The sequence below is a fragment of the Alosa sapidissima genome, chromosome 15 (assembly GCF_018492685.1).
Source record: "Alosa sapidissima isolate fAloSap1 chromosome 15, fAloSap1.pri, whole genome shotgun sequence".
Classification (NCBI taxonomy): domain Eukaryota; kingdom Metazoa; phylum Chordata; class Actinopteri; order Clupeiformes; family Clupeidae; genus Alosa; species Alosa sapidissima.
Genome location: NC_055971.1, coordinates 29,009,644 through 29,033,177, shown reverse-complemented (window position 1 = coordinate 29,033,177; position 23,534 = coordinate 29,009,644). Strand labels below are relative to the sequence as shown.

General features: G+C 42.1%; 2 protein-coding genes and 1 non-coding gene across 8 annotated transcripts in view; 2 read left to right on the top strand and 1 right to left on the bottom strand.

The window, feature by feature from the left end:
• The window catches only part of atm (ATM serine/threonine kinase), a 55,584-nt gene extending 53,613 nt beyond the window's left edge, over positions 1–1,971 (top strand). For 3 of the 5 annotated variants that reach the window (XM_042063350.1, XM_042063351.1, XM_042063349.1), the window contains one exon: positions 765–1,971. In XM_042063350.1, coding sequence (XP_041919284.1) covers positions 765–948 — 184 coding nt within the window. In that variant the 3' untranslated portion in view covers positions 949–1,971. The remainder of the gene's footprint in view (positions 1–764) is intronic. The other 2 variants (XM_042063352.1, XM_042063353.1) reach the window with 2 other exon arrangements.
• A 2,145-nt stretch (positions 1,972–4,116) lies between these two features.
• Positions 4,117–23,138, top strand: LOC121683644 (transmembrane protease serine 2-like). Of its 2 annotated transcripts, XM_042063366.1 has the most exons (14): positions 4,117–4,224; positions 4,325–4,378; positions 5,148–5,289; positions 6,205–6,297; positions 6,500–6,616; positions 8,588–8,717; positions 9,076–9,198; positions 16,930–16,973; positions 17,931–18,102; positions 18,388–18,560; positions 19,094–19,189; positions 19,599–19,741; positions 22,428–22,580; positions 22,847–23,138. In XM_042063366.1, the coding sequence occupies exons 2-14, from the start codon at positions 4,364–4,366 to the stop codon at positions 22,862–22,864; spliced, it is 1,419 nt and encodes a 472-aa protein (XP_041919300.1). In that variant the 5' UTR covers positions 4,117–4,224; positions 4,325–4,363; the 3' UTR covers positions 22,865–23,138. The 2 variants fall into 2 exon arrangements, with proteins under 2 accessions (XP_041919300.1, XP_041919299.1); XM_042063365.1 differs by lacking the exon at positions 22,847–23,138 and having other exon boundaries at positions 22,428–22,785.
• Positions 23,139–23,313: 175 nt separating this feature from the next.
• On the bottom strand, positions 23,314–23,385 carry trnag-ucc. Its single transcript has one exon. It is a non-coding gene; the product is annotated as a tRNA-Gly (tRNA).
• Positions 23,386–23,534: the final 149 nt, after the last annotated feature.

Here is a 23,534-nt window from a genome sequence, read left to right as displayed (position 1 = left end):
TTGGGAATTGATTCTGAATTCCAGTTCTAAATTCTAATCCTTTGAAGTCCACCATCAATCTCCTTCCACCTCATAAGACATAGCCTGGGATGACCGATGCTCAAAAGGGAATAGTCAAAGCCTTATGGTCAGACAACTCACTCAGCCCATAACCTCAGACCTACATTACCCATAATGCAGCTTCTCAGTGAAAATGTGTTGTTTGACGTGCTATATGTGATCACATTTTGTTGAGATCACTGGGTGATGATTTGAGTTTGAATGCCGGTACATGGGTAGGTTTAGCATTGTAATCTTTAAGCTCTATTATGTGCTTTCCATGAAGTAGGACCATGTGCGGATGAACAGTTCATCCCTTATATGCCGACCATAGTGGTTTATATGTTTGTAATAATTTATAGTGTGAATACTTAGTTTTAAAAGAATATCTCTAACAATAGTATTTGTTTATGTTTCTTGTTTATATCTGTTTGTGTCTGTGTGTGTCTGTCTGTCTGTCTGTCTTTCTTTCTGTCTGTGTGTGTGTGTGTGTGTGTGTCTGTGTGTGTCTGTGCGTGCGTGCGTGTCTGTGTGCGTGTCTGTGTGTGTGTGTGTGTGTGTGTGTGTGTGTGTGTGTGTCTGTGCGTGCGTGCGTGCGTGTCTGTGTGTGTGTGTCTGTGCGTGCGTGCGTGTGTGCGTGTCTGTGTGTGTGTGTGTGTCTGTGTGTGCGTGTCTGTGTGCGTGTCTGTCTGTGTGTGTGTGTGTGCGTGTGCGTGCGTGTGTAGCAGTGACAGTCAGAGCTTTAATAAGGTGGCGGAGCGCGTGCTGCTGCGGCTGCAGGAGAAGCTGAAGGGGGTGGAGGGGGGCGCCGTGCTCAGCGTGGGGGGGCAGGTCAACCTCCTCATCCAGCAGGCCATGGACCCCAAGAACCTCAGCCGCCTGTTTCCCGGGTGGCAGGCCTGGGTCTGAAAAACATACACAATACGCACACACACACACACACACACACACACACACACACACACACACACACACACACACACACACACGCGACTCACACCTGCATACATACACTGATACATGCATGTACCTGCACCCACATCTACACACACACACACACACACACACACACACACGTTCACACAGACATGCAAACATCTACATACACATACAAACGCACACAGACATTCACATGCATAAGCCTCCTTAGATAAACACACTTGTGTGCATGCACTTATATGTGTACACACACACTAACACACAGACACTAACACACAGACACTAACACACAGACACACACACACAGACACACACACACACACAAAGCGTCGTGCCATATCTCCCTTTTCCTGTTTGACTGTAAGCCACTTATGCAAACCAAAGACACCTGAACAGAAGACCCTGTGATGACCTTTGTGCCCCCAAGCACGACGCACGACTCCAATGCACTACGATCTGCAATAAGTGGAACGCCAGTTTCTTTTACGCTATTGTAGCCTGCACCTTGAGAAGAGATGGTGGAAATCTCCACACGTGTCGATGGGTTATATACTGTACAGTGAAGAATGTATCTAGAATGTACTTTTCTAGACCGTAAATAATAAGCCTGTGACCAAATTTGATCATTCAGAATAGGAGCACTTGTTTACAACATCAGAGAAAATGACCAGTCTGTAAATCTGTAAACAACCATATACAGTATGCCTTTACTCTTTTTGTAAAGTACAAATGTGGAAGGGAGAGTGTTTAGAAAGGGCATGCCTGGTGTGTTTTGAGACTAATAATGCTATGTACTGTACTTGCTTACACTTGAAATCATCACACAAAAAACAAACAGACATCAAGTTCAGCGCTGAAGTGCTAAGAATGGGTTTTATTGCAGTAAGGCATCAATAGCTTTGAAATAAGTGTAAGGTGTGTCACAGATCTCTTTTATTTGTTTGATTTGATGTATAATGATTTTTGTAATAATAAAAAAAAGACTAAATGAAATGAAATTGGATGATGCAGTAGTACCAGTTTATAATTGAATCTGAGGCTACATTTATACATGGCCGGCTATTTTCATAAACGGACATTTCACCCTCTCCGTTTAAAAAAATAAATCATGCACACATTAATCATTAATAAAATAAATCATGCACACCTGTCAGTTTTCAGAGAAGTTTCCCCGTATATATATGCCGTCAAGAGCATGCCAAACCTGTCGGCAGTGTAAGGAGAAGCTCAATCCCACGTTAGCCAATCAGAATCCCGAAATTAGCAACAACAAAAACAAATCACTTCCTATTTCTCTTTTGAATGATATTTGCCAATGCAAACAGGCCTAAAGCGTTTGCACAAACGTAAAAATGTGTACCACCTTAATAGCATCCATAATCAGTAGCCAAACAAACTGTAAACATAGGGTACTCACGTTAAGCATTTTCTGGCGCGTAATGTGACGTTTGAGAACCTAAAACCCCGTTTCTCCCAGTTGACACGACAACACATAACCGGCGTTATCATAAATCTCCACTTTGGCCGGAGTTTTTAGAAATAATGGTTTTCTGTGATAAAAACGGGGTTTTCGTGTAAATGAGAGGCCAAACCGCAGGGAAATATCGGCGTCTTCCCTTCGTGTAAACGATATAGAATCACCCATTTCATTACAAAAGCAAATGAATATAATTTTATGAACAAACTGTTGGTATTTTTGGTTGATAAGCAATTTGAATGTTACACTACATAATGACCCAAGGACAGCCAGCACAGACCCATCTCCATCACAGTTTAGCTCTTTAGATAAAGAAAAACAGAAAGGCACTTTTTTTACGTAATAATTTCGTAAGTGGACATACTATTTGTATATGCTTATGGTTGTTGTTATTTAGTTGAATTATATTGAGTTTATTAATATGTTAATGCATGTTTATTGTTTTTTAACATCATTGTAAGTCGCTTTGGACAAAAGCGTCTGCAATAAACATCGTGTACGTTTCACATGTAGGATTTACATATAGGAACTAGTGACTGACATTACATGGTCAAGTCAAGTCAAGTCAGTTTTATTTTTAAAGCGCATTTAACATGCACATAGTGCAACCCAAAGCAAGACGCATAACAAGACAAACGATGCCGGATGGAGCGGCGTAGTCGCCAGCGTACCTGTGACACCAAGACAAACAACAAAACAAATAAAAAGTGAAAAAAAAAAAAGAAAATATTTTTAAAAAGGGCAAAGGTGATGTTAAAATTAGTCCAATTTCCAAACCAGCTGAAAATGTCCAAGGGCAATGATGATCCGTGAAAACTGCACAGGGTGTCTTCACAACCGATATGCCAACAAAGTTCTTTAACGTTAGCAAATGATCAACCCGGTGAATTCACTCTGGAGATCACGTTAACGTTAGGCCTTGTAGACTGCAGTCTGGAGATCACTGGAAGCACAGTCTGAAGTAGTGGGCGATCGTGTAGATCCGCAACTCGGTGGACTTCTAACAGCGACCGTCTGTTACTCCGTGAGACTGCAGCTCCTCACCGCTAGGCTAACGTTAGTCTGCAGTTGGCATGGAGGCTCGCAGGTCAGCAACAGCTCGGCGGCCACGGCAAATCTTTCGCAGAGTAGCTACCCTAGGTCCAGCTCAAAGATTCTAGAGCGCTCTAGAACGACGTTTCAGCTGACTTGATTTAGAAGCAGTAAAAAGGACTAACAGTCACACTGCTGTGCATCTACAGAGGCAGATAAGGTAAAGGTGAAAGGTCTAAGGAGTCATGAAAGTGGGTGTCATGTGTCTCACAAAATAGTTGTTAACGATTACTTAAAATAGTTAGAGTTATTAAAATTGTTTATTATTAAAAAAAAAAAAAATTATGTTAGTTTCCACAGAGTGCCAGTAGTTTTATTCGCTCCCTCTGTGGAGGGTCTGTGGCCCACAGTTCGCCATTTAGACACAAAAGGTCATTATATACAATATGGAGTTACCTGCCGTCACTATCCGTTGGGAGCAGGCGTTCTTCCTTCATTTAAAGACAACGTTTTTGCTTTGTCATGTAAACTGTGTGTGTGTGTCATTAGAGTCAGTGTGTGGAGGGGTATGATGGGAGAGCCCCCCCCCCCCCCCCTCTCTCTCTCTCTCTCTCTCTCTCTCTGAGACCTGAGTGTTTGAACAAGGCTGGGGTGAAAAGAGAAATGCCCCCACCTGCCACACACACAGTCCACTGTCCACGGCGCTAAGGAGAGCCACTCACATGAGAAGTTACCGGGTGAGTCAGGTGAAACTCCTTTGAGGCCATTGGGACAGAGCATTTTATTCATATGCAACTGAGTGAAGTGTATTGGTGCTAATGTAATCCTATTCCACAGATTTCCCTGTGCACTGCTTCTTAATGCTACTGGAATAACATGGCTGTTCATATGGTGAGTGCTTACTTCTAATGAGAGAGGTCAATTGAATTGAGTTTTCAGTTGTTATTGTCATGATGAATTTGTTATGATTTGCCAATGATTATGAAAGTGACAATCTGTGATTGAAATTAAGATAATGATTATTTAATATTTTGCCATATTTAATTATTTTTGCTCTACAGTACTGCTTACAGTTCATTTGTTTTTTAGTCAAGTTGTATTTAAAATTCAATTAAATCCACCATTAATTTTGGATTTTGAAAGTTTAGAAAATGGATGGTTTCCAAAGTCATCCCTGGGTTAGGAGCAAAAAATTCTAGAGGGCTCCGCTCTAGAATCTTTGGTTAGGAGTGTGGCTTTGATTCATCTGTTGGATCAGGTGTTGTGCGATGACCGAGTCTCACTTAATTGACCTGCTCACGATCTTCTTAGTCATGATGGTCGTTGTGCAATTATGCTTTTGGGGAACACCACCCTAGTTTGTGCCAAACACTCTTCCTTGGTCAGATATGACACCTTAGAATTAATTCGTTATTAAGTCTTCCATTTCCATTAAACTAGTGTCACAGGCCATGGTGTCAGTGTATACTTGCTATGATGTGGTATTTCATATTAAGACGTCAGGGTTCTCTTCAATCTTGAATCATCAATTCCTTTGCTGTGGAAAGTCTTTATTCAGGACCGCTTGTTCAGTCTTAAAAAAGATCTTAGAAGTGATTTTTTAAAATGTGCTATATAAATAAGGTGACTTGACTTGACTCTCCATGTGTTGCGTGTGCAGGTAGAAGCTGAGCCCAGCTACATCAATCTGGGCTTTGAGCCGGGTGAGGCGAAGAGACCTCCACCCTTTAACCCCAGCGCGGTCACACAGAAACCACAGTACACCATCGAGCCTGTGGCCCCTCCACCGGCCAAACCCAAAAGTAAGCGCAGCTCCTCAACCTGTCCTCTGCCCTGTGTGTGTGTGTGTGTGTGTGTGTGTGTGCGTGTTGTCTCTGGTTTAGATTCAGTCAGATGAAATAAAAGGCTGAGAGATTAATGAAATGTTTGGATGCACCATGCTGTTAGTGCGGCATGTAATCTCGCATGAAATATGCGTTAGATTAAATCATCATGTTACAAATGATGTAAATACTTCATACTAATATGCAGTATACTAAATAGAGAATGAATGAATGAATGAATGAATGAAATGAACATTATTATAGATATTTCGATTTTGTTGAACTTGTTATTCCCTCTGTTTGAGTTTCTTGAGATACTGCTACATATGTAGCAAAGTGGAGTGACTTCAGTGTTGAGCGACTTCAGTGTTGAGTGAGTTCAGAGTTGAGTGAGTTGAGTGTTGAGGGAGTTGAGTGTTGAGTGAGTTGAGTGAGTTCAGTGTGGAGTGAGTTCAGTGTGGAGTGAGTTCAGTGTGGAGTGAGTTCGGTGTTGAGTGAGTTCAGTGTTGAGCGACTTCAGTGTTGAGCGACTTCAGTGTTGAGCGATTTCAGTGTTGAGTGAGTCCAGTGTTAAGTGAATTCAGTGTTAAGTGAATTCAGTGTGGAGTGAGTTCAGTGTTAAGTGAGTCCAGTGTGGAGTGAGTCCAGTGTGGAGTGAGTTCAGTGTTAAGTGAGTTCAGTGTTAAGTGAGTCCAGTGTGGAGTGAATTCAGTGTGGAGTGAGTTCAGTGTGGAGTGAGTTCAGTGTGGAGTGAGTTCAGTGTTAAGTGAATTCAGTGTGGAGTGAGTTCAGTGTTAAGTGAATTCAGTGTGGAGTGAGTTCAGTGTGGAGTGAGTTCAGTGTGGAGTGAGTTCAGTGTGGAGTGAGTTCAGTGTTGGCTTTGACATGCTGCAGGTGTGAAGAAGAAGAAATGCATCAACCTCAGTCAGGTTGCTGTGATGGTGCTCGGGCTGGGCCTGTGTGCTGCCATCATGCTGGCTTATTACTGTAAGTACTACATGGCCTCTACATAATGTTATACCTTCACAACTCACCTGTAAATTCCAAATATACAGTGATTCAAGTGCTTGTGTGTGTGTATGTGTGTGTGTGTGTGTGTGTGTGTGTGTGCGTGTGTGCGTGTGTGCGTGTGTGTGTGTGTGTGTGCATGTGTGTGTACATATGTGTGTGCGCGTGCGTTCGTGTGTAGTCTTGTCCCCGTGCGGGGTGAATGTGGTGTGGTGTGGTGATGGCTTGTGTGTGAAGCAGGAGGAGTGGTGTGATGGGACAGCACACTGCTCCAGTGGACAGGACGAGGCCAACTGTGGTGAGTGACCCCTCCTCTACTGTCATTTCACTTCTACTCTTGTCTTATACCTTCTTTCATTTTTTTAATTCATTCATTCATTCATTCATTCATTGTTTCTTTCTTTTTGTTATCACTTCTATTTCATATTTCACTTTACTTTGATCATTCATTCATCCATTCTTTCTTTCTTTCAATATTTTGTTCTCTACTTCTGCAATTTTATATTTTATATTTTAACTTCACTTTTTCACACTTTTTTAAGTGACTACCAGTGTGTACTCCACCAGTATCTGTACTTCACCAGTGTGTGTACTCCACCAGTATCTGTACTTCACCAGTGTGTGTACTCCACCAGTGTGTGTACTCCACCAGTATCTGTACTTCACCAGTGTGTGTACTCCACCAGTGTGTGTACTTCACCAGTGTATTTTTTTCTATACTCTCTTTGTTTGTTTCTTTACTTGTCTTCTCTATAAACTTGTCAGTGCTAGGACATGTTGCACAATTACCCACTCCCTCAAACTTGTGACATCAGTGGCATTGTGTTGTGTGATTCAACAGAACATTTTGGAGTGGCCTGTTATTCTGACCAGTCCATAGAACACGTCTTATATTCTCGTACAATTCATGATCAATGGAAGTGAAAACAAACCGATATCTGTTATGTTCAGCTGTCCTAGGTGAAAACGGACACGGTCAAGACAATCAAGTTTACCTGCACAAGTTCATCGAGCACAGGCACCAAAGCCAAATATGTGCCGCTCTTCCATATCTGTTATCACCGGCCATCGCAAAAATAGTCATTATAGCAAAGAGGGCAGAAATCTGTCTAATCTCCGGTCATTGAAACAGTCCTTCCGTACAGGAGCCTCCTTCTCTATGGGCTGGTGGAACTGAACTTTAGACAAAGACAATGCGTGTGTGTCAGCCTGATGATGGAGATGACTGTAAATGATCTACTGAAGCTATAAAGCTAGTGACGGAGTGAAAACATCTATGACTCGGGTTCCAGACATCCATCATAGCCCTGTACTGAGCGAGTGCTTTTGGTGTTGAATGTCTGCACTGTTGAGTGCTGTGTTGGAGTGATTTTCTCAACACTGGATTGCGTCACTGGTTAACCTTCTCTGTTAGCTTGAGACATAAAAAAAGGTCTTCTTTTGTTCGAGCAATGATTGACAAGCAGTTTGTTTAAAATGTGTAGTGGGGCAGCCGTGGCCTACTGGTTAGTGCTTCGGACTCGGAGGGTTGCCGGTTCGAACCCCGACCAGTAGGAACGGCTGAAGTGCCCTTGAGCAAGGCACCTAACTCCTCACTGCTCCCCGAGCCCACTGCGTCGGGATTAGTGTGTGCTTCACCTCACTGTGTGTTCACTGTGTGCTGAGTGTGTTTCACTAATTCACGGATTGGGATAAATGCAGAGACCAAATTTCCCTTTCGGGATCAAAAGACTATATAAACTATATAAACTACTTAAATAAAAGTATAAGTATACTTATACTTATACAAAAGAGTATATATACTTAAACTTATACTTTTACTTAAATAAAAGACTGCAAGTGATCAGTGTGCTCCAGCTCCTTCTCTTCAATTCAAAGCGTCTTGTCCTACTGAGAAGCACCTGACTGCACAGTCTCTAAAGGATGATGCGTGGAATACCATACCTTAACTAGAATACATTAGCTTAAATGTGAAGACCCCTCTCTGTTATCATAGAGCCATAAAGTATAACGTAATGTTGGTGGTTCTTAGTTTTTCAGCGTGATTCTCGGGTACTAATGTATAATGAGGTTTGTTCTTCATGGTTCTTCAATGCACATCTGTGGTGGTACTAATGTACGTATATGTTTGTGGTTGTTAGTTCTTCTTCTTTGGTGAGTGGTGGTTCTCCGGTCTGGTGTTTGTGGGTTCTGCTTCCTCAGTGCGTTTCTCTGCGAGTAGAGTACACCAGCACCTGATGCGTTTGTGTGTTTGTGTCTGGCTCTGCAGTGCGTCTCTCAGGGGATGACTTCCTCCTGCAGGCATACTCACGGAGTAGCCAGACCTGGAAGAGTGTGTGTGCCGATGACTGGACTGACGAATATGGCCGCCAGGCCTGTGAGGGCATCGGATACAGCAGGTAAGTAAACACTACATCTAACAGCTGTCTCCATTACAACTGGGGCCTCTCTTTCCTCTACACTGGAGTCTTGCTCATTCATGTGCGCCTCCCATTTTGTAAATACTTAATATTACTACAGGTACAGTTTGCCATGTGAGTAGAAGATTTTGAAAGTTGAGATTTGGATATTAGCCAATGAAATGACTCTACATCTCTTATTTCCATACTCCTGGATTAGCGTTTATTGACTGGAAAACTGTATGGCATAGAATGGTGGTTAGTTGACCCTGGAATATCTTTGTTATAATATTGTCAACAATTTGTTATATATATTGTCTTGTTGATACGTGGTCTGTTGGTGTTGTGTGTCTTCCAGGGACACATATGTGAGCTCAGGTCAAACACCTGTGCCATCGAGCCACCTGTACTCTCAGGGCTTCATGAGACTCCCATCGAACACAAACCCCAACATCCCACTACAGGCTAACCTCCAGAACAGGTAGGAGAACCTGAGGTCCTTGCCCTCAGCACTTCCTCCTTAGCACGTCCATATTATGTCACTTCCTCCTCAGCACTTCCTCCTCAGCACGCTCATATTTTGTCACTTCCTCCTCAGCACTAGGCGTGTTCGTCTTCATGCAGATCTGTGCAGATCTAACTTGATGTGATGCATGCTGGGTTGAACACAATGGAGAGCTCCAGAGCCATATAAAGGTAGAGTTGCGACAATGGGTGTTCAAAATTCGTTAAGGTCACGTGGTTCATGTAAACTTCAAAAAGTTCCCGGAAGTGATTGACAATGGATTAGAATGCATTAAATAAGCTACTGTTCAATGAGAGACAGAGCCACAATTTTGGGTAATTGACAGACAATAAATGCATTGATATACAATATTTATAACACAGTGTAATTATTGTGTAAACTGTGTAGTTATCCTACCATTACAACAATATTATTAAATTCCAGACCGTAGCCTGCTAAATATCGGAAGGTGACCTTTTTTTCTCTCTTTCACGTATGTGTCACTTAATATTAATTTCTGTACAAAACCAAGACGGGAGATTCTTTAGAAAACGCAATAGCACCCACCCCATAAGTGTAGCCTAGGCCTATCTAAATTATCGTTATAAAAAAATGACCTAGCCTAGTACGTGACTCAAGAGCTGTAAACAGTGTTTTTTTAAGACTGTGTAGCCTACAAAAGCGCATGGATATTTTAATTTTGCAACGAGAAACTGTAACACAGCTAGTCTAAGTCTAACATTAACTTCTTTGATTTTTCTTCCCGACATTTTCTCTGGTAGTTCTTCACTGATCTGAGATAATGAGCGAACTACCTTAAGTAGCTAGCGTCTCGGGAGAATAAAAAAAAAAAGTTTAAAAGTTTTCTAAGATCTCTCCAGTGGTGGGCATGTTAAATAGTAGCATTACCTACACAGTAACCCCATGGTAATGTGATGCGAGTGATCATATGCTGTGAATACAGCATTAAGATGCTAGGGCCAGGCTAAAGAGCTTGAGATTCAGAGAACCTGCATGGTTGTGCTCATCCTGTCAGAAAATAGCAATTTGATCAGTGATCATGCATCATATCATGATGGGGTTAGGTGCCTTGCTCAAGGGCACTTCAGCAGCGGCCCACTGGTTGGGGCTCGAACCGGCAACCCTCCGGTTACAAGTCCAGAGTGCTAACCAGTGGGCCCCATGGCTCACATTTATGGCTGTACACCATAAACTTAACTTAATACCAAAAAAATCTAATTTCCCCAGTACACACATATAGTAAATAATGAAATGAAGATAATACACTGAAATCCAATAAGACATAAAGAAATAAATAAAAAAAATAATACATTTAAAAAGAATGTATAAATACCAAAAAAAACAGCAATGCTTGTTACTCCAATGCTGGATGCATGGACATGAACCTCTCAGCCAGAAACCTGCAGAAATCCTTGTGGTTCGTGACAATGTTGAAATCATAACATGGCATGGCTTTTTTATTCACATTTCCTTACCTCAGGCATCATTACGTCGAGCACAAGGTCAACATCTATGATATCTTCATCACAGATTATGGCAGTCTGTATAATTTTTGCCAGTTTCCTGGACTAATTGGGGCCACAAAAGAGAAATGAATCTTAGAACAAAAACTTTTTGCATTACTAATTATATGTTTACTTAAAATAGTTGTTATTCATAACCAGTGCATTATTACTACATAAACTGTACAGTGTATTCATATCAATCAGTTTTCTCAAAATCTCATCACTGTGTCTTTCCATTCATTTTGAAATGTTCTTATAAGATCCTGCTCAAAAGCAAATTGCACAAAGGGCCTTCTGATAATATTGTCACTTTGGACGTAGGCTAGGCTATGTGATCGCTCAAAATGCTCTTTAAAGTAGAACTAATTCTAACACATTTATGAAGTGGCTATGCAGAGGCACCAAATGTGATGGAAAGTTTGAAAGTGAACAGGACACTCGGCATGGCTTTTAGTACTTTGTGCTGCTCTGACAGTCCACTTTTTGTTGACTGTTAGTCTACTGTTTATAAGTTTGGAGATGTACTGTTTTGCAGCGACATGCAATGCCAACTCCACAACTGTTGCACTTTCCAGCCAGTTGGTGTAATAGATTACCCACTATGAATCAGTGACAATAACTGAAAGACAAATAATCCAAATAGATAACTTATTTAGAAATTTAAACTAGGTAGCATTTTAACCTTTTAAGTTATTTAACACCATCATTACCACACTTGGTGAGTTTCATCACAGTTGAATAATTTTGTATACACCTGAAACTGGTGTGTGCACAACTTCTATCAATGTAAATACAAAAAAAAGTAAAAATAAAAATCAGGTTGTCACATTAACACCATCCAATCAGTTGAGCCAATTAGAAGCCAATTATTATGACATTTTCAATCATTTCTTATTTAAAATGTGCAAAATTGGAAATGTCCTTGTTTGAGGTATCTTGTCAAGTTACCATAGCACTGAAATATTTCACAGGTCAGAGAACATAGACAAATTTAAAGTCTAGAAAAAAAACTGTAAAACAGAAAAAAGAAAGGAAAATAGCAAACTCAAGTGTTGCATAAACTTGTGAATTCAAGTCCTTGTGCTGTCCTTGTGTGAGCAAAGGAGTGTGTGTAACCTTAGCTAGTCGTGTCTCCTCAGTTGATGCCTTTGAGCACAACTAACTTCTCAAACAGTGTTGCATTCAGACTATTATTATATTTTATAGTTGTTATGGGGCCTGTTAATCATTCCAGCTTGACCATGCAAGGGTGCCACAAACAGACAGAGACAGACATTTCGTGCTTTACAGTATAGATAGTTAGATAGATGTCATCACAGTGTTTCACAGAAAGTATTTTAAAGTATTTTGAAAATACAAAAATACACAGAAAACACTAATACAAAATACGAAGGCATTTTCATCATCTCAATAAAATGCAAATTACAAAATAGTATTTTGTATTTGAAATACATATTTTAAATACATGTATTAGAAATACTGCCCATCCCTGCCCATATCCAGCCATGGCCCAATCAGTGCAAACTGACAAGATTTGCTCTGCCCCAAGTGTGGCCCATAAGCTGTAAAATGACTTATTGTTTTGTTATGCAAGGAAAACAAACTCACCAAGACCAAGAAGATGGTTGTTGTGGACTTCCATAAACAAGCACTTATGTTATGTTATATTGTATTTATTTATTATTCACTATAGTACTCGGTCTGCACCGAGACCTGAGTTGATATTTTGTTCTCTTCATAATCCCATGTTGTGTGAATGACAAATAAAGCGTCTATCTATCTATCTATCTATCTATCCATCTATCTATCTATCTATCTGTCGGCCCAGGGGCCTGTACTACGAAGGGAGCTTAACCTACCCAGATGTAACCCAGGGTTACTTTTTTAAACCGGGGTTGACAAAACCTGGTTATCTTAAGTGGTGTTAATCGGTACTACGACGCTGATTATGAAGTTGATTTGTTGAGCCGGGGTTAACCTAATTGGAGTTTGTGCGCGTTCACATAAAAGGGGCGGGTTGCAGCGCAAGTCACCACTTTCAATGATGACGCGATCACCTTATTTTACGGATGAGGAATGCACAATTATTATGCCAAGTTATGAGGAATTAAAACCCACTCTACGACAAAAATCAAATACGTCGGCAGTGAACAAAGCAAGGCAAGGCTGTTGGCAACGTAGCCTATTGCAGATCGGGTAGCCTAAATGCCTAAAAAAAGTAAAGTTTTATTCCCACATGTTCTTCAAATATGTGTTACGGAGGATTAGTAGCTTGCGGAATGTCTGAAATGAGTTGAAATAATTAAATAGCCTATTTTGAGTTCATAGAAAGGCCTACAGATGCAACACAATTCAGAAGTGGCCATATAGATTACAGTAATAAGGATAATTTAATGTTTAAGTAGCCCCCATTGACTGATAGTGTATGCCTAATCCTGTGAACATTTCAGATGCAACACCATTGCCAAACGCACATGGCAGCAGGTGAAAATGAAACACAAAAACATTATTCAGATAGTAGGTTTATATAGTTATAGCTTGCATTAATATTTCTTAATTATGAAAACATGTAGGCCTAGCTTATAGCCTTCACTTGGCCTCTGTTTTACAGCTAACAAGAAAAAGGTGTCTTTGAACACTAAAGGCACCAGAGTGTTTTACAGTAGCAGAGGAGTTGGCCATCGCAAATAATAGTGGAAGGCCGATTATGGAGGGGGTTGAGGGAGGCATTCGGTCGGATTCTGGTCCTGTGGACATGTGTAGCCTTTATGTGCAGGGTACAGTAATATGACATTCAATTCAACAAGTTTGTTAAAATGGTGATTTTAATTTATTAGGCCTACTGTAGGCTATGTCCCATTTATTTTCGGACATACAGTATTCTTGCTCAGATGTTCAGCACCGATGGAATAAATGAATGTCCACGTACGGGCATTGCTGAGACGTCTTCCTAGATCATCTGACAAAGATAACGAATTCCCTCGGCTGACAATCTCTTCATAGAGAATATTGCCCGGGTAGCCTATATATTTTCTGGCGGTCTCTAAAACCGGCTCGCCCTGCGAAGAGAGCCCCTCACGATTTGCGCTCCAATGTCGTATGGATCATCCAGGTACGGCGACATTGTTAGTGGAGGGGTGGTACTTATAAAGGGTTTGGTTAACGGAAACCTCGGGTTAACCAAGAACATAAGCTGCTCGGAGCAGGTTTGAGATGCAGCGTAAATTGCCATGGCAGCATACCTCCTCAGTTAAAACCTATCCACCTTTCGTAGTACGGGTTAATCGGGAAGTTACGCCACACGTGATCAAGTTACTCTCGAAGTTACGCAGATAAGCCAGTAACCCCGCTTCGTAGTACAGGCCCCAGGTGTGGGTGTTATTGTTTATCAAAGTGTTGGCTGAGGGTTGCCTGGGTCCCCGGGCATGCACTGGCCCACACACTAACTGATCTGACTGAGTGTAGGCTGAATGTCAGCTGTGCTTGAACATTACTTGATAACAAAACACAAATCCAGAGCTACTACTTTAAAGCACAAGTCATCTTTATTAAACATTCTAACAAACAACTTTGAAAATTCAAAAATCATAAAGCAAAGAAGGATTTTTACATGTACAATTTTATGTAAAACAATTTACATATTTTATCTAAAACAAAACAAATAAAAATGTCTAAGATACATACATACATACATACATACATACATACATACATACATACATACATACATGTACAATGATTCAAAGACATAAATGATTCCACATAATAATAATAATAATAATAACAATAACAATATGCTTAATTATAGCACCTTTCATTTACAGAATGCAGTGGTTCACATTTGTCATTGGTGTCACAGGACAGTGGCTGGGTGTTACAGGACAGTCATGGGTGTCTCGGGACAGTGTCTGGGTGTCACAGGACAGTCATAGGTGTCTCGGGACAGTGCCTGGGTGTTACAGGACAGTCATGGGTGTCACGGGACAGTGTCTGGGTGTCTCGGGACAGTGTCTAACTGTCTCAGGACAGTGTCTGGGTGTCACAGGACACTACTCAGGACAAGACATTAGTACTAACAGGACAAGACATTTTTTGCTGTTACTGCTGCTGGTTCGAGGTGTGTCCAGTTATACGGAATTAATGGACTTGGGCGCTACGCGTCGGGAGTTTTTTGCCACTCGCCCTCGTCCATTTATTCTGTATAACAGGACACCTCGGCGGCCGTTAACCCTTACTTAACCATTTGTGTAAGCAGAAATATTGTTGTGCTGAGTTCTAAGAACATAGAGTTCAAGTTAAATGTTGTTGTGCTGAGTTCTAAGAACAGAGTTCAAGTTAAATGTTGTTGTGCTGAGTTCTAAGAACAGACAGTACAAGTTAAGTGTGCACCCAGACAGACAGGAACTTGGAGCCTAATAAGATTTTGTCTTTTAATTTAGATTTTATTATGCTGGCGGCTAATCACACAATTTTAACATAGTTTGAAAGGGACAGGATTCAGGAATAGGCTACTAAGATATAGCTGGGAAGGAATATGTGAAAAATCATGAAGATTGGGCACTTCTGGATAAGCTTTTGATTTTTGGCAGGGTGTTAGGTATAGACCTAAGGTTTTCAAAAATCCATGGATACAAGTTGAGGTGGCCCCCCTACTGACAGTTATCCATAAAATCCAAAATGGCCCCCGCCGAAAAGAGAAAAGGTTATATCTCAGCTTCCTTTAGTCTTAAATTGTTGTATAATGTATTTTCTCTACTTTGTTTGATACAAGGAATCCAATTTTGATATGTTCTCATTTTAAGTCAATTTAAATCTAGTATCATAGTCATATTTAGCTCATAAACTCTCAATATCTCTGAAAAAGTCACATTAAAATACTCAGGTCCCTAGACCCATATTTTACCTCCAAGGTATGCTTTTCTTTGTTGATTGGACAGATCATTATCACTATAGTGTCAAAAATCACATGTTGTGACCAAAAAGACCATTGTTGAGGCCTTAAATAAACACAAATTCAGAACTATGCCACAGTGAAAAGTTACAGTATATTAGGCTTTTCACCATGTTAAGGCATAATATTATATTTTAGTCAAATAACACAAAAAAACAATTCATACTTAAACCATAGACTTTCTAATGAGGAGACACAGCACTAAAAAAATCCTCCATAGAAATGCATGAGCTTAGTTTGTAACGGCAATATGGCAGTTGTCTATGCAAATCACACCCCTTCCGCGGCAAAATGTTGACATGTGAATACATTGAGCCAATCATGTGGTGTGTTGTGAAGACATTGTGCCAATCATGTGTTGTGATCTCACCGCTGGAGCAAGATTGGTGTCGTGAAGCCTTGGGCACGCACATTTCTGCCGAAATGGATGCTCGATGAGTGCCCAAAAAGCGTTGCAATATGGCCGCCGAGTGGAGGGACTTGCCTAAAAGGACTTTGCTTAAACATCATGTATTTATTCGAAGATTTTTGGTTTCACTCTTCATCATTATTAGTACAGCCTCCCTCACACTTGCACATTGTGGTACAGCAAAGTCCAGCTCGGTGGCACTTCCAGTTGCCCATACAGGCAACCACACAGCCACAGTTGAGGAGGAGTGAGCATCCCTTGCTGGCATCTTCCAGATCTGTCCAATATGGCACCCAGACTTTGGTTCTGTCATTCCATTCCCAACCCCACTCACTGGGGTCTGGAATCTCTGGAGTTTTGGAGAGGACTCCGTCAGACCCGTCAACCTGACTCCGCCAGATGGATTGCTTCGCATTTGCTCCGCATATCCATCTGGGAGATCTGCATGAAGACGAACACGCCTAGTATGTCACTTCCTCCTCAGCACGCCTATATTATGTCACTTCCTCCTCAGCACACCCATATTATGTCAAGTCACTTTTATTTATTCACCAAGTGTTTTCCAGTTGAGGTTCATAAAGAATCAACAAGAACAAAATTACAGATTTTAAAGAAACTTTTAAACTTTTAAAAAAACGGCAATAAAACTGAACAGACACAGATCCTGACATGGCACCACACCAAAATGATAAATGATACATACCTACTCAGTTTAACACTACAGACACACTATCTAACTCTGTTTTGAGTGCTCTTGCGACTGACAGGATGACATTTAGAGAAGATCCTCCTAATGTTAATTGAATCCATTTACTCCACAGTGATACCTGCCCTTCAGGTAAAACAGTGACCCTGCGCTGTATTGGTGAGTTTGGATTTTACTTTTATGCTCCTCAATCTATACCAATGTGCAGGTAGATTTGGGTGGGACGCACAAAGACAGATCAAAAGGGAGTAGGGAACAGATAAAGGAAAGTCTGTGACATTACAAAACATTTCAACTCCACTGATATTTTTCTCTGTTGCTAGAGAGCTATACCTTAATCAGGCAACACCTGACACTCTCAAGGTCGTCCCTCTGAAGGTCACACTCAATGTGCAACACCATTTCTTTCTTTCTTTCTTTCTTTCTTTCTTTCTTTCTTTCTTTCTTTCTTTCTTTCTTTCTTTCTTTCTTTCTTTCTTTCTATCCTTCCTTCTGGTTATTTAGAGGGGCAGCCGTGGCTTACTGGTTAGCGCTTCGGACTTGTAACTGGAGGGTTGCCGGTTCGAACCCCGACCAGTAAGCCCGGCTGAAGTGCCCTTGAGCAAGGCACCTAACCCCTCACTGCTCCCCGAGCGCCGCTGTTGTTGCAGGCAGCTCACTGCGCCGGGATTAGTGTGTGCTTCACCTCACTGTGTGTTCACTGTGTGCTGAGTGTGTTTCACTAATTCACGGTTTGGGATAAATGCAGAGACCAAATTTCCCTCACATGATCAAAAGAGTATATGAAGGGTTCAGATGCAAAAGCCACCTATGTCCAAACTGAGATAGAAGATGGTGAGTAAATGCTCTACTCACATAGTATACGTTAATCAAATAATTTAACTTCAAAACCCACTAAATAACACTCTCTTCCTGGTCTGAAATATCGATTTCTATGCAAAAACCTATAGGAACCGGATTTCAAATGCTCATTTAAAAGAAATGTGGTCAGACGGATTTAGAGGGTTTTGCACTCTGAACTCTTCATATATACTTATACTTATACTTATACTTATACTTATTTCTCTGTTCTTTTACCCATACCCCCCCCCCCTTTCTCCTCCTCTGCCTGTTCAGCATGTGGCTCCAAACCCTCCCTCAGCAGTGATCGGGTGGTGGGTGGCCAGGAGGCGGCCGCCGGGGCATGGCCATGGCAGGTGATGCTGATGGACAACGTGACCTCCACCGCCTGCGGCGGCGCCATCATCGCCCCCTACTGGATACTCACAGCAGCACAGTGTGCCCAGAGGTGGGGACGTGCAGTGCACACAGAGTACAGAATCAGATCTCACTTACTCAAGCTAGTGTACACAAAGTGGGTCTGTTAGATAGATAGATAGATACTTTATTGATCCCCAAGGGGAAATTCAAGACATTTTTGCAGATGCTTTTGTGCTTTTCCTGATACTTGTCATGCTCTTAGACCAGATCTGACCAATATGTTTCACGCATTCTTTAACTACAGCTTCTTTTTTCCAAGAGTTTTGTAATGTAACAATTACCTTGTGTGCGTGCGTGCGTGTGTGTGTGCCAGGAGCCTTGACCCCTCCTCCTGGAGAGTGTATGACCGGATCCATGGGAGGATGGATTATATGTTCCTCCCGTTTAAAACAGTGGCGCACGTCGTCACCTTTCCAGACTACGACAGCAAGACCCACAACAATGACATCTCACTGATGAAACTCCACGATCCCTTCCAGATATCTGGTACAGAAGAAATAAAAAAAAATACATCAGAAATATATTTGAATGCCCATCTATCACAATGTATGCGTTTCTAACTAATAGAAATGATTACAAATGCTTAAGATGACCTTTAGAAGTACCTTTGACTCATAATGTAGAATGGAGCCTATATTTCATTATTGTCATAAAAGAAATATCAAAATGAAGAAAGAGATGATAAGAAATGCTCCACCAAGCACTAGCCTTATGTGTGCTGTAGGTGTTGAAACAACCCCAGTGGCCTGTCTAGCTGGACATAAGTCCCTCTCCCTCCCATCCTTATGACCCTGTATGAGCACGTTTCAAGTTAATTTGTCACATACTCAATTATACAGGTATAACCAGACTAAACTTATAATAACCCACATAGGCAATACTCACATAAGCCACATAAATACATAAATAAATACAGCTATGTAGTGTCCTGTGTGTGTGTGTGTATTCTGTGTTTTTTGAGATGATGTGAAACGAAGGCTGAGGTAACAGGTCTTGTTTTCCTATCCTGGATGGCGCAGATTCCTTGAGACCAATCTGCCTGCCGAATGTGGATATGGAATTTACTCCACCTCAGCCCAGCTGGATTGTGGGATTTGGGAGGACCTCGGAAGGCGGTAGGGAGCTCACACAGACACTTTTCATGTTCTCAGTTAGGATCATTTTGCATCGTATTCTCCAAATGTCCAGTCTTATCCTGCAGCACAAGTAAAAACAGCAAGTGTAAGAACATGCGCTAACGCTTTACTTGAAAGTATCTACATAAGAGTGTCATGACACTGCCATAACACTAAAGCTAACCCTATCTTGTCATGACAAAAACCGAATGACACTTAATAACAGAAGCGTTATGTCAAAAATGTTTATGACTTGTTTATAATGTTTATGACATGTTAATGACAGTCTCATGTCACTCTTATGTAGATACCTTCAAGTAAAGTGTAACCAAACATACATATACATTATGTGATACACACGTGCACATCTGGCCTGTAAACAGCCCCCCCTGTCTGCTATCTGCTGCAGGTGCAGCGGCGTCAAAGCTGATGGAGGCCCAGGTGTCTCTGATCAGCAGGGCGAAGTGCAACAGCCCGGAAGTGTACGACGGCAAGATATCCGACAGCATGATCTGTGCAGGGAATCTGCAGGGAGGAGTCGACCGCTGTGAGGTGTGTGTGTGTGTGTGTGTGTGTGTGTGTGTGTGTGTGTGTGTGAAAGAGAGAGCGAGAGAGAGAGAGAGAGAGAGAGAGAGAGAGAGAGAGAGAGAGAGAGACAGATAGAGAGAGAGCGAGAGAAAGAGAAACAGAGAGATAGACAGACAGTATGTGTGTGTGTGTGTGTGTTTGTGTGAGTGTGAGTGTGTGAGAAAGAGAGAGACGGATAGAGTGAGAGAAAGAGAAACAGAGAGATAGATAGACAGAGAAAGAGAGAGAGTGTGTGTGTGTGTGTGTGTGTGTGTGTGTGTGTGTGTGTGTGTGTGTGTGTGTGTGTGTGTGCATGTATGTGGTATGCTTTGTGTGTGTTTGACAGAGAGAGTACTTGCATTTTTCAGATACAGTAAGTGCGTGAATGTGTATTTGTGAGCCTCAAGTCTGAACACTAGTGATGGCAACGAGCTGAAACATTCACTCCTGGGTCTGTAGTTTTTAACAGACAGAAACATAATTTCACCGAATGAATTTTCATTTATTTAGAGTGCAGAACAAACCGTAAGCTTTTCACCTCAACTGTGCTGAATGTGAACAGACATGAGCTACAGACAGGACCACCCCCCACCCCCACCCCACCCAGTCCAGAGCACAATAGTCCTGTCTCCTTATCCAGCCTCCCCTCACCCAGTCCAGAGCACAATAGTCATCCAATAGTCCACAATAGTCCTCTCTCCTTATCCAACCAGACACATTACCATTTACATTTAAATTTACGCTTTTATCCCAAAGCAACTGACAAAAAAGGGAAAACATCAGGGTACAGTAGGACTAGGACAAAGTGCAGCAATACTACTATAGTATAATTATGTAGTTATAATGATATAATACTATAGAATAGAAGTCAAGGGAGGAAGAAGGGATAGTCAGGATAGAGAAGAGGCTCTTGGTTGGTATGGTTATGGGTATGGAGGAGAGGTTTTGGTAAGTTATGGTAGGAGGAGGGGTTTTGGTAAGTTATGGTAATGGTTATGGGTATGGAGGAGAGGTTTTTGTAAGTTATGGTTATGGAGGAGGGTCTTGGTAAGGTATGGTTATGGTAATGGTATTTAGCAGACAATTTTGTCCAAAGCGACTTACAAAATGAAACAGTCCAATAAGTGCTAGATTAAGCATGTCCATTTGTTAGTGGTGCTGAGAGAGTTGGGTTGTGAAGATAGAGAGGGAGCAGCTAGTCCTCTGGCATGAGCACACCATGTCTTAGAAACAACTGTCCCATGTGTACGAGGGGTGTGTGAGTGTGTGTGAGTGAGCCTCTGCCTTTATGCTTTTAGAATATGACTCAGCATGGCTCCACAAAGGCATCGGAAGATCAAACAGTTCTCAGGCTTTGATGTTCCACATGGGTTTATATGAAAGGGGCTGGAACTTGGAGATGAACAACAAGGAGAGAGAGAGAGAGAGAGAGAGAGAGAGAGAGAGAGAGAGAGAGAGAGAGAGAGAGAGAGAGAGGGGGGGGGGGGGGGGGGGTACAACCCACACACTGAATTCTATGTGTGTGTTTATGCAAACACACCGTGGAACCGCACAAAGAAGCCATATGTTACCACTCTGGACTTGTAACCGGAGGGTTGCCGGTTCGAGCCCCGACCAGTGGGCCGCGGCTGAAGTGCCCTTGAGCAAGGCACCTAACCCCTCACTGCTCCCCGAGCGCCGCCGTTGAAGCAGGCAGCTCACTGCGCTGGGATTAGTGTGTGCTTCACCTCACTGTGTGTTCACTGTGTGCTGTTTGTGTTTCACTAATTCACCAATTGGGTTAAAATGCAGAGACCAAATTTCCCTCACGGGATCAAAAAAGTATATATACTATACTATACTATATGTTTGTCTAAGTTAGGACAGTACACTTGCTTGCACTGCACACAAAGGGGTGGCGGCTGTAGTCACTTCACCAGCAGAAAGAGAAAGTGAGTGAGAGATTAAGTGAGTGAGTGAGAGAGTAAGAGGTGGAGTGAGTGAGTGAGTGAGTGAGTGAGTGAGTGAGAAATAGAGAGTGAGTGAGTGAGTGATAGAGTGAGTGATGAAGTGAGTGAGTGAGAGAGTAAGAGGTGAAGTGAGTGAGTGAGAGATAGAGAGTGAGTGAGTGATGACGAGTGAGTGAGTGAGAGAGTAAGTGAGTGAGTGAGAGATGACATGAGTGAGTGAGTGATGAAGTGAGTGAGTGAGTGTGACAGAATAAGAATAAAAGAGAATCGGTCATGCATGTAGTTCGAGAGAGACTCTCTGAACTGTACTTGTCAAAAGTTTCACTCACAACCACTCCCCCCCCCCCCTTCTTAAGAAAACACTCTCTCTGATATTTCTCTCTGTTGCACTGTGAGAGTTTGCAGACAGCATGTTCACAGCTTCATATTATGCCTACCTCATCTCAACACCCTTGTGAACATACTGAACATTAAGCACACTTAGCTCTGCTCTGGGGGGGACACAGGAGCATGTGGCAAGGTTGCTATAGATTGATATTAAAAAGGACATCTAGAAGGACCCCTGATGTCAGATAAGGGCTTTGTATGGTGTCTACATACTGTTTTTGTCAGTACACTTAATATTGCTCCAGGGTGACACAAGGTGTGTGTGTGTGTGTGTGTGTGTGTGTGTGTGTGTGTGTTACATGCTGATTTTGTAAGTCCACTTGATTATGCCCCAGGGTGATGAAGGAGGGCCTCTGGTGACTGAGAAGGACTCTCTTTGGTGGTTGGTGGGAGTTACCAGCTGGGGGCAGGGCTGTGGTCGTGTAAACAAGCCAGGTGTCTATGGCAACGTGGCCTACTTCCTGGACTGGATCTATGCTGAGATGAAGGTAAAGCTCACACAGTCGCTTGCACACTGATGACATGGCTGCCATTTTGTCCTACAGGCAGGCCACACCAATTTTTTTTGAACGAACGCGCTGCTATCATGTCAGTTCCATTGATTACAGTGGAAGCTAATTGTTGCAGCATTCGCTTCGTGAATGAAACGCTTCAGTTACGTGCCTGGTGCAGCCTGCCTGTTGGGCCCTCTTAAAAGATTCCACAAGGCTTGAACTGGGGCCTCACTCTCTCTCTCGCTGGTTTTGTTTTGCAGTCACCCTGGGGCGGCTGAAAAAACTACTTACATGGACAACACAGAGATCCTTATTTATTGATATGTAAGATAAAGTATGTATGTAAATGGTTTGTTTCTGTTTTATTTGCCTGTAGCCTGTAGGTCACTTCACAGTTCGACAACATTTAGATTTACATTCTGATAACCATTATTTGAATCTTTTGAATAATTGTAGTACATTTTGGTCTCTGCATTTTATCCCAATCCATGAATTAGTGAAACACACACAGCACACAGTGTACAGAAGCACACACTAATCCCGGCGCAGTAAGCTGCCTGCAACAACAGCGGCGCTCGGGGAGCAGTGAGGGGTTAGGTGTCTTGCTCAAGGGGGGACACAGGAGCATAGCACTTCAGCCGTGCCTACTGGTCGGGGTTCGAACCGGCAACCCTCCGGTTACAGGTCCGAAGTGCTAACCAGTAGGCCACGGCTGCCCAAAGAGCACTGCGTTGGCCGGGAATCGAACCCGGGTCAACTGCTTGGAAGGCAGCTATGCTAACCACTATACCACCAACGCCACTAATACACAGAATATTCATAGAAACTATATGAACTACTGTAAAGCTCACATAGAATGTTTTTAGAAATATGTTTGGTGATGTAAAAATGACATAGGAAAGGAAGTAGCTAGCTTAACTAAATGGATATAAAAAATCATACTTACGT